We start from the raw sequence: 11,272 nt of genomic DNA, 5'->3' as shown, positions 1-11,272 counted from the left end.
AGAAAGGAAGAAAGAAAGAAAGAAAGAAAAAGAAAAAGGAAGGAAGGAAGGACGGACAGACGGACGGACAAACTGAAGTTATAATGACCAAATTGGAGAGGGCTGCTTGGAAAATCTGACTTGTTCAAGAGAACAAAAAATAGAAAGAAAACAACATTTGCAGGCAACAGCATGCAGGCGAATGTGCTGCTGGTCTGGGGCTGCACAGATTTTGAGTGCAATTTCTTGGGGATGGGGTATGTGTTGCCTGATTGCATAGTGTATGTGGGAGAGTTTCACTGGCTGATGCTTGCTTTAAAGCACCAGCTTGAAATCCCAAGCTCCCAAAAGATGTACTATACTCATTTATTCATTTTTAAATGGAAGAAGAAACAGCTGGGAAACGGGATGCTGAGGGTGCTCAACCCTACTGAATAGTTTGCACGTCTCACAATTACCTCCTGGTAAGAAATACTGTGGGAAAATAAACCCAGCCACACTTCAAACTGGAAAGCCCACAATAAAAGTGAAGACCAGAGTGTGCAGTTTGCATGTCTCCAGAAAAAAAAAGGAAAGGAAAGAGAAAAGAAAAAAAAAGAAAAAAGAAAAGAAAAGAAAAGAAAAGAAAAGAAAAGAAAAGAAAAGAAAAGAAAAGAAAAGAAAAGAAAAGAAAAGAAAAGAAAAGAAAAGAAAAGAAAAAATCAAGTGTATCTATAGTCATATTTCCCCATATCTCTTTCGTAGAGATACCAACAACGTAGGCACTACCAACAACGAGAAGCCCAGGAACACTAATAATTGTTGCTTCAGCTGCTGCTGGGGATTTGTGGCAAGGGAAGGAGGGAGCTCAGTGGTGCTAGACAGCTGTGGAGAAAACAATCTTCATAGTTTCATGTTCCCTCTCCCAGTATCATCAGACAAAAAGAGAAGCAGGTTTCTAAAGCACGGTAAGGATCTGCCTGTAGGCTCAGAAAGCTGGAAAGAATTGATTTTACAGGGCTGGTTCAGGCACCTTCACGCACTGAAGACAAACCTGGCTGTGATGAAGCTCTTCAGCACAGAAGGCTGCAGCTGCTGCATTTGCAGGGTTTTGGTGTATCTGAGACATTTTTGTTACCCTCCCAAATTGCAAACTGCACTGGGCTGGGTGAGGATTTGTTTCTCCCAAGCTCTGCCTTGCCTCTCCTCTCCACTCTCCTCTCCTCTCCACTCTCCTATGGCCCTGGGGGCTCTGCTGGGCAGGCGTCCCATGGATGCAAAGCCCATGGGTGCTGCAGACAGCAGTTTCACCCTCTGCCAGGACAGCAGCTCCCTGTCCCCTGTACTGGGCTACTTCTTAAGCTCTGGAAATGGTTGGGGTCATTGGCCACTGCCCTTTCCCATCCCCAGCAGAGAGAGAGAACCCTGCACTGCTCTCCATGCCCTGCCGGCACTGCTGAAGTCTGACCACCCCCAGCCTTAGACTGCAACGGTATGCTTACACCCTGCCCCCAAAACTCAATTTTTTATATTATCATCTCCCCAGTTACCCATAAGGATCAGCCTTTTGCTCTCCTTTGGGGGAAATACCCTTCTAAACCTCTCCCCTCCCCTGCTTTTTGAATCATCTCTGCCCAAAAGTATCAGCAGGAAATGTTTCAGTCTGACTCCTATCACCTTTGGGTAAAAACAGGGGAGATTTGGAGGAACGGAGATATTTTCATATAATCTTTGTGAAGGACTGAAGCAGCCCTTGCACCGGCATACGGCATTTTCCCAAGGGGGTGCAGATGGGAAAAACCTTTGGGGCAAGGAGGCTGCAAACCCCAGCACCAGCGTTCCAGGACTGCAGCTTTTTGGTGCGGTCTCCCAGCCCCAGGCCCTGGCGCAGCCTTCCAGATGTTTCCTTTGATTAAGTTGCCTCTTCCAGAGTTTCCCAATTGCGGTTTCAGCTTTCCCATCCCATAACAAATTCAGCCTGTGCATGGCTCTGTGTTGCCCAGAGGCATCCCTGCAAGATGGTTTGTGCTATATTTTGTCCTGACGTCCCCACGTCCCTACCAGCCCCTCCTCAAGGCCCATAGTTTAAGCCTGGCTGGGAGCAAGCTCCAACAAAGTCCCATGGTATCCTCAGGCCTAAATGCTTCAAGGACACTCAGATTCATACTTTTTTGTCATGCTCTCAAAGGCTGTGGTACAATTTGGGGGCTGAGGATGAGGTCAGCATTGATAAAACTGCTCTCTGCATATGTATTTAGCCTTTGCTCCTGCAGCCTCAGAGGCTGGCCGGCCTCAGGATCAGCAGGAGCCTTGTGGCTCCCCAGGTCACCCCCTGGACCATGGAGCCCCCGGGGCTCATGGAGGGATGAGGCTGACCCAGTCAGGAGGTCTGCTGTGGTATTAACACCAATGCAACTGGATACAACACCATGGCAGCTCCACTGAGAGCAAGGAGCCAAACATCTCTGCACTAGATAATCAGTCATAAACCAAAAGCAATCACCAGCAGCAACCACACTCATAAAAGCCAACCTGCTCCCACTGGCCTCGAGCTCCCAGAAAAACCCCAGGCTCAAGCACAAAAGGTGAGAGCTGATCCCATTTCCTACCCAGGGTTCTCCCATTCCCTATCCAGAGTCCCAAAGCCTGTGGGATGCATCTCTTTATAACAGGTATCAAATGACTGCAGGAATCTATCCGCGAAGGCAGTTAGGCTTATGAGGTTGACAAGGCAATAATGGGATTTCTTGCAGCTGTTTTGCAGAGCAGGCTCTCTCAAGCACACCCTGGCAATGGCTGGAGGGGCTGCAGCAGCAGTAGGCGTTAGGAGGGATGGATAAATTATGTTTGGCTTTACATGTGGTTGGAAAAAGGTTTATCCACAGGAGGAAATAGCCCATACTGGAGAGAATTGGCCCTCTCTGCAGGCAGGACATCTACTGAATGCACGTGTCAAGACCTGTCCCCATGCTGCCCGTGACAAAGAGTCCAAAGCTCTTTCAGGTGCTCTCCTGCAATTCAACACCTCCCTCCATCAACACTCATTTTAGCACTTCAAAGCTGGCCACTGCTCCGAGGTGAGGTGGTGTCACCTGTCATCAGCCACAGAGATCATTCTGACTTGCAGGAATGCTCCTCCTGCTGCAGAGCATGCCCCCCCCTAGCCTGGGGCTTCCCTTCACCACTGAGGAGTTTTTCAAATTTGGAAAGGCATTTCCTTCCACTTGAAAACTACTCTAGGTTGTGAAAGGTTCTTCCTCACAACTCAGTGATATGATTTACATGCTTTGGATTTACAAACAGAAAATTTCCAGATTTTCTTTTTCCTCGCCTCCCCTCCCCTCCCCTCCCCTCCCCTCCCCTCCCCTCCCCTCCCCTCCCCTCCCCTCCCCTCCCCTCCCCTCCCCTCCCCTCCCCTCCCCTCCCCTCCCCTCCCCTCTTCTCCCTTCCCTTCCCTTCCCTTCCCTTCCCTTCCCTTCCCTTCCCTTCCCTTCCCTTCCCTTCCCTTCCCTTCCCTTCCCTTCCCTTCCCTTCCCTTCCCTTCCCTTCCCTTCCCTTCCCTTCCCTTCCCTTCCCTTCCCTTCCCTTCCCTTCCCTTCCCTTCCCTTCCCTTCCCTTCCCTTCCCTTCCCTTCCCTTTTTTTCCTTTTCTCTCTCTTGATATACCCCCAGCAGTTGTTTTAAATCCGGTCCCTCCCTTGCCCCTCTTCCCTGCAGACCACCAGGGTAGTCAGCTCCCCTTCCAGCCCCACACCAGGAGGGCTTTCCCCATCCAGGCTCTGCAAAAATGGTTGTGTTTCCTCACTCCCACGGTGTGTTGCCACCACAGTGTGGCATGCCAGAAGCTGCATTGCCAGAAGCTGCCACCAGTGCCCTCTCTGACATGGTCTGTACGTGTAGGAAGGCATCTCAGCCCAAGGCTGCAGGGCAGGCTTCAGCCATGCGTTGTGCCTTCCAAGAACAGGCTCTAGAAAGGCATTTTTAACTTTTTTTTTTTTTCAACTTGGGGATGTACTAAACCAGATGGGGATGTACTAAACCGGGGGGGGGGGGGGCGGGGAAGGATATTTTTCCATTAAGTGGTTCTTGTTTTTTTTTTTTTTTTTTTTTGGGGGGGGGGGGGTTGTCCCACTGTTCTTTGAATTGATGCAATCCTGTAATTTCAGCAGCTCACGGTGCAACATTGCCTCCTAGCCCTGAGCTCCTCTGTAAACCAAAACCTGAGTGAGGACCTAAATCAACCTGCTCCATAGCACTGTGCTGGGTGGTCTCCCAAAGCTCCTGTTATGCCTGCGTTTCATGATGGATAAAAATGTTCCTTGATCTCTTGACAACACCAAGCAGTATAGTTTATTTCTGAGGCGACCACTGAGGCATCTTGATGGAAGCTTAACTGTTTTAATGACATTGCTGCATTGTAATTTCCACTCAGCCTGCTTTGCTGACATGCTGTTGGTAATATTCACTTGTTGCTAGTGGGTCTGTTAAGGAGAATTTCAGGCAGTCCAGGGCATGGTTCATTCCAGAGGGCCACAGGCAGCCTTAAGCCCAGCTCATGGCAAGGAGTGGCAACCAGCACCCCCAGCCAGGCTGTGAGGGGCTGTGCAAACAGGTCTTGGGGGTGTGCAGTGAAGCCCCTATTCACAAGTATTGGCTTTCCCACTGGGAGGGAGGTTGCTCAAAGGAAAGAGATCCAAGCTGGAACAGAATTGGTGTTTGTTAAGACATCTATTGAATGTGCAGAGTGATCTCAGTAAAGACCAACACCGAGCCTCCAGCAGGACCAAAACTGTGTGTCCAGCCCTGATACACCCTACATTGCCACTTGCTAGGAACTCCTCTTCCTCCCCACAGCACATCCCTTCAAAATAGGCTAGCAAAAAATACTACAGGTGATCTGAAGGTGTTCATGGGGCTTTACACTGTGGTGTCCTCCTGGGAAGGCTTTTTATATGATGTTGGTTAAAGCCACGAGCAAGCTCCTCTTGTCTGTGTTCACACATGCAGCACACGTCAGCTCTAACAGCTCCTGTAAATTTACGTTTGCTTTTTTTTTAATGGGAACATACTTTTCAAGCAGCTGGACTTTGTGCCTGCATGTGCAGGGCCATGTTCCTGCTTGGTTTAATCAACTGCTCCATTTTGTAATCAGTTTTGCTGGCAGTGCCAGAGAAAAACAATGCTGGAAGCCAATGCCCAAAGTTGAAGCTTTCCCTATGGCAGTCTTAAGGCAGAAGGATTTTACTGTGGGACAGGTGTCATCTCCCAGATCTAGCAAGAGTAGTGAAATGAGCAACCATCCATTCCAACTCCCCAGTGCCATCCATCAACAGGAAGAGACTGCTCACTGAGCTCACCTGCAGAATATTATTTATCTTTATTTCAAATCCATACCAGCTCAGTTAATAGTGTTAATATCTTAAATTTCTCCAGTTGCTCTGAACTGAACAGGCTTTAAAGGTGGGAAGAACACCAGGGTTGGTTGATGCATCTAAGAGCTACGGGCTAAAGGAAGAGGGAGGTGTGTGTCTGCAGGTAGCCAAGGCAGGGACAGAAACAATTATTTGGCAGTAAAAATTAATCAATCTTTATTGATGTGACAAATATATTACTGTTCTTTTAAGCAGTTGGCAAGTCCATGGCTAAAGAAGATATGGTACATTTCGCTACTTGAATTTTCGAAGGGGTTCACTAAATTCCAGCAAAGGTTCTTCAAGACACTAACAGTGGGAAGGGATAAAAGTTCAGATTTCAGAGTGAAGGATTTACTCTTAGGTTTATGATGACCAATATATTCAACCAATCTGCAAATAGAAAAAAAAAAAAAAAGGGGGTGGTGGTGGTGGAAAAAGCCACTAATGAAAATAAGGGACTCTCAATCCTAAAGGTAAGGTCTTGTGGATGGACCATCTGCTACAGAATGACTGCACGAAGAAATGTAGAGGGAATTCATTGGAAATCTTTACTAAATGCTGCTGATTGAGAAAACAATTGTATGTAGATGGACTTTGAGCTGACTTTCCTCATGGAAATATCTTGGGGCTAGGACAGACCTTTGAAAACCTCATCTCTGGGCTCAGCAGCAGCCAAGAAAACAAACTGAATGCCTGGAGGCTGGGAAGGCAAAACTGGGTCCCCCATCTCCAAAAAATGGGGCTCCCCAACTTGGAAAGCAAAGTTTACAGTGGTATGACCTGAACAGCAGCAGGAAGCTTGATAGAGGTCAAACACAGAAACACATGGCCTAGAGGCATCAGCTGCTGTGAGACGTTGCTATGTCCAGGCACACAGGAGGAGGCAGCACATCACATGGCCCTGCTGAGCATCTCCTTGCCACAGGATGCTATGGGTGCTCAAACCTCACGGTGCTTTCAGGGGCATCCTCAGCACCTCACCTACACCACTCTGCTTCTGTCAGACCCTTCCTCAAAACCACGCTGACTTACTAAGCTGTCCAAAAAAACCCCAGACTTGTAAAATGAAATCAGTAGTTTCTAGCCTGTTGAGCATCCTGATGCAGCACCTGGCAGTCAGGGAGGGTCACACAAAGCAGGGTCAGGACCTGGGCATCCTGCAGCAGTCATACAATGCCACACAATGTGGCTGCCACTTTCAGTGGCACTTTTGCACAGTACAAAGTCCTCAAAACAGGTTTATAATCTATATATTGCTATTTCACCCATAGAATTGCAACCCCAGTAAGGACAAAATGATCACAACAGAGCAGAGAGCTGAGCAAACAGCAGTTACACGAACCACTTAGACAGATCGGGCACAACCCGGTATCTGGTCTCTGTTGTCTGCAGGAAGTGACAGGCTCTGCAGACCTGCTGGGCCCAGCCAGGCACCGCCACAGGCTTCAGCCACTTGCGCCACTGAAAGTAGCGCTGGTATCGCTCAGTGTCCCTGCTCAGCTCCAACAGGTACCGTGCCAGGTCACTGGCGCTGGGAAAGTCATCGACGTGGATGAAGGAGTCAGGGGGCAAGAAGTGCTCGTAGTTTTTTCGGGGCGGCCCTAGTACAACAGGAACAGTGCCAGAGGACAAAGCGTTCCGCCAGAGCTTCTCAGTGATGTAGTCTTCATGCTGTGAGTTCTCAAAGGCCAAGTAGAAATTGTACTGGGACACAGTGGGAAGAAGCTTGTTGCCGGGCAGGGGCAAGTGATGCTGCCCATAGACATCCACAGTGATGTATTTCTTCAGCTCCTGGTAGTACTTTACCCGGTGGGAGCCTTCTTGCCAATTGCTCACTACCCAAGCTACCATCTTGGTCTTGGATGGGATGTTGAAGGGCTGGGGCTGTCTGAGGAGCTGCAGGTCCCCATAGGGGCTGAAGATGTCTGAATCTCTTCGGTATGACATAGTCAGGTTGAAGAGGTTGTCCATAGCACCTAAGTTTGGAGAGTTACTTGGAGACTCCAAGTTGAACCAGATCCAGCGCTGGGATGGGAGTCTGGGGATCTGGGCCAGTCTTCTTGTGTCCCAACACACATCCCTGTGATGCATAATCACAGCATCTGCCTTTTGGGACCAGCTGCGGTTGACAGTGAAGTAACAGTCTGGTGTGACATATAACTCTGAGCAGTTTATGAAATTAAAGTGTTGCCCAAAGGGCCAACTCCACAGCAGGATGGTCAGTCTGTGCTCACTCTTCGGTGGGGTGCTGGTATTTTCAGCAAGAGGCATTTGAGTAGAGAGATGGGAACTGTGATCTTCTGGCTTGGGAGTCCTGAACTGACGAAGAGAAACAAAGAGGCAGGAGCTGAATATGAAGATGAAGAGGAAAAAGGTGAGGAGTTTCTTCCATGAGATCTTCTTCCCTTCCATGAGCTCCATGAATGGATCTGCAAACACCACAGACAGGGCACTGAGTGATGGGTGCACATTGACCACAGCATGGCCATGGCTCTGGGTGCACTGTGTAGCTGGGAGGGGTGGAGGGGGAGGTAGTGGAAGGGGGGTATGCAGAGGGGCTTGGGCAATAGCAAGAAGACCTGAGATACATTTACCTCAGGGAAACCAGCTGATGTCATCTTTTTGGATTTCAGTAAAGCTTTTGACAGTTTCCCAGAGGATCCTACTGGACAAAATGTACAGCATACAGCTAAACAAAAACATCATACGATGGGTGAGCAATTGGCTGACAGGCCCCTGCTTGTCAAAGGGTTGTGGTAAATGGGGCCATATCAGTCTGGCAGACAGTCACTACTGGGGTCCCTCAAGGATCCATTTTAGGGCCAGCCATCTTCAATGTTTTTATAAATGATTTGGATGGAGGACTAGAAGGTATTTTGAGCAAATTTGTTGATGACACTAAACTTGGAGGAGCTGTTGACTCTGTTGAGGGTGGAAAGGCCTTGCAGAGAGATCTGGACAGATTGGAAAGCTGGGCGATCACCAACCACATGAAATCTAACAAGATCAAGTGCTGGGTCCTGCACCTGGGAAGGGGCAACCCTGGCTACATGTACAGACTGGGCGACAAGATGCTGGAGAGGAGTCCCATAGAAAGGATCTGGGGGTTGTGGCTGACAGCAAGCAGAATATGAGCCAGCAGTGTGCCCTGGCAGCCAGGAGGGCCAACCGTACCCTGGGGTGCATCAAGCATGGCATTGCTAGTCAGTCGACAGAAGTGATTGTCCCACTCTACTCTGCCCTGGTGCGGCCTCACCTCGAATACTATGTGCAGTTCTGGGCATCACAGTACAAAAAGGATGTGAAACTGTTGGAGAGTGTCCAGAGGAGGGCTATGGGGTTGTTGAAGGGCCTAGAGGGGAAGAGGAGTGGCTGAGGTCACTTGGGCTGTTCAGCCTGGAAAAAAGGAGGCTGAGGGGAGACCTCATCATGGCCTACAGCTTCCTCACAAGGGGGAGTAGAGGTGCAAGTGCCGATCTATTCTCTTTAGTGACCAGTGACAGGACCCAGGGCAGTGGCGTCAAGCTGCGGCAGGGGAGGTTTAGGCTAGACATTAGGAAGAGGTTCTTCACCGAGAGGGTTGTTGTGCACTGGAAAAGACTCCCCAGGGAAGTAGCCACTGCACCTAGCCTGTTGGAGTTTAAGAAGCATTTGGACTGTGGTCTCAGTCATATGGTCTCATGTTTTGTGTAGACCTGTGTGGTGCCAGGAGTTGGACTTGATGATCCTGATGGGTCCCTTCCAACTCAGGATATTCTATGATTCTACCTCCAGCATTCTCTTTACAGACAGGTCACCACTAGAACACCACACACAGGGTGCCAGCACACCCACACTCCCATGGGGCACAGATGTCTTGCCACCAACCCCAGCCTTCCCTTCACCACCACCCACCATCTTTTCTCATCAGCCCCTTTCTGCCACCACTCGTTTCCCATGAGGAAAGTTCCTCAGGCCCACATGACATGGTGTGCCCTGCACAGACACCGAGGTGCCCCACAGCAGCACCTGGGGCCAGGGCAGGCATGGCACGGCCCCGCTGTCCAGCTCTACTGCAAGCCTCAGCAGCCATTTACTCCAGAAACCCCGCGCCCTTTCTCACGTCCTCTGCTGTCATTGGCTGGCAGGAACAGGACATGCCTTGAAGGCCTTTCTCCACACAGGTACATGCGGGGAAGGGGGTGGGGCAGAGGCGCCATTTTGATTTTGCTGCCATTTTAGAAAAAGGTATCACCCTTTTAGGACAAGGTGCCACCATTGTTTTGGCTGCCATTTTGTTAAACATCATTCCTCCCTGTGACTGGCTGCTGTCTATTGCTTGGCGCTGGGAATGCAAAATGAATTTAGCTTGGGATGCAAAATGAATTTAGCTTTCTTAATTAGCAGTCTTTAACATGTTGTTTTGTTTTTGGCTTCACTGTAACCAAGGACTCAGAATCAACAGACCCACCATCCCTTTTATTACCACCATCCTGCTATCCCACTGTGCTCAAAAATAATCACGGTCCTTGAGTACTAAAACCATTTGCTTACTGTTGCATTTTCCCCCAAAATGGTTTATCTGTACTAATTAATGGTTTTGTTTGTAACTGTTTTTCTTCAGTGTCCTGTGAACAGTAAGGCACAGCCAGCTCTTATGTGACTACCTCCCCTGATGTCTGACAGCCTCTGTCATAGCACAAACATTTGGCAGCACAAACCTTTGCCCTTTAATCACCAGCTTCCTGCTAGCTGCCCTTCTTTACCGATAATAGTTCTGGTTTTTCAGCTTTGCAACACCCACATTGTTCTCACTGATGTACTTGCTCTTTCTGCAGTTGCTGTGGTCTCTAAGAGCATGGGGCTGCAGTCTGTGTCCCAAAGTCTGGGTCTTGTTGCTTTTACAGTTCTCAGGGAAGTTTACCAGGACAGACTTGAATGCATGCTTGTTTTTTTACCTCTTATTCACAGCACTGACCTAAGGACAAAGAAACACATACAGCACCATCTTGCACCCCACAATGGTTTTACAGGTAGCAGTAAAATTTCCAACAACAAAAGTATTTCTGGAAGAAGCTGGCGGGACTGGCACCTTTCACTTCTTATCTTGTATATCAGTTGCACCTATACTACTGCTAGGCATGACATGAAAGTACAGAAGGAAAAAACACCTCCCTGCAAACAGAGGTGAAAGGAGATGTTTTCAGATCCCCCCTCCTGGATGTGCCCAGTGCCCCTCTCTCTTCCAATATCTATCAAAAAAGAAAAGAATATTGCAACTCACCTCTAGGCTTGGTCCCGGTGTGAAAGTGAATTGTGTAGGGGAGTACTGAAGTGGATGACACAACCAGGAAAAGAACGAAATAAAGCAAGGACGTGGGGAGGGATCAGTGGTGTGTTCCAGGTGTTCTGCTGCACCTTGAACTGAGTGTGCTATCAGAACTGAGCACCTTGAACTGAGCAGCTACGAGAAATATGTCACCCAATAATGAAGACCATTATGGTCCTGAAGCCAGGACAGATTCCTCTGACAAACTAAAGAAACAAAACAAAACAAAACAAAACAAACAAACAAACAAAAACCAGCCCTGACATTGCTTGTAATTAAAGCATACCTCATGATTGAAAGCACCTCTACACATGCACTAGTTTGCTTCCTTTGCAGTCTCTAGGCCCAGGATTTACATGTGATATGCTATCTTCTGTGCCTTGTGTCACAGAAGAACATCTCTGTTTGGGAAGGATGGGGAAGGCTAGCTAGTAGAGGTGTAGGCACCAGGTCTATGAGCCCCCCTGCCAACCAACAGACTTCATGACACAGCTGCCTCCATCCCCATGCCAGGTCTTATCTTCTAGCCACCTTTCCAGGAACTTGAGCTGAAGCTCATCATGAGACTGATAACTTCAGGGATCACTTTGAGC

At 48.7% G+C, this 11,272-nt stretch overlaps 1 protein-coding gene across 3 annotated transcripts; it reads right to left on the bottom strand.

Moving 5' to 3' along the window:
• Window positions 1-5,517: 5,517 nt before the first annotated feature.
• On the bottom strand, window positions 5,518-10,812 carry LOC137844851 (4-galactosyl-N-acetylglucosaminide 3-alpha-L-fucosyltransferase FUT6-like). 3 transcript variants are annotated; one of them, XM_068661505.1, is made up of 3 exons: window positions 10,635-10,812; window positions 10,072-10,328; window positions 5,518-7,800 (listed from the first exon to the last, which is right to left on the bottom strand). In XM_068661505.1, exon 3 carries the CDS (start codon window positions 7,790-7,792, stop codon window positions 6,704-6,706), a length of 1,089 nt encoding a protein of 362 aa, XP_068517606.1. In that variant the 5' UTR covers window positions 7,793-7,800; window positions 10,072-10,328; window positions 10,635-10,812; the 3' UTR covers window positions 5,518-6,703. The 3 variants fall into 3 exon arrangements, with proteins under 3 accessions (XP_068517606.1, XP_068517605.1, XP_068517604.1); XM_068661504.1 differs by having other exon boundaries at window positions 10,155-10,328; window positions 10,635-10,811; XM_068661503.1 differs by lacking the exon at window positions 10,072-10,328 and having other exon boundaries at window positions 10,635-10,806.
• Window positions 10,813-11,272: the final 460 nt, after the last annotated feature.

This window comes from Anas acuta, chromosome 26 (genome assembly GCF_963932015.1).
Source record: "Anas acuta chromosome 26, bAnaAcu1.1, whole genome shotgun sequence".
Lineage (NCBI taxonomy): Eukaryota > Metazoa > Chordata > Aves > Anseriformes > Anatidae > Anas > Anas acuta.
The sequence above is the reverse complement of the archived record's forward strand: the minus strand, read 5'-3'. Positions and strand labels throughout refer to the sequence as shown.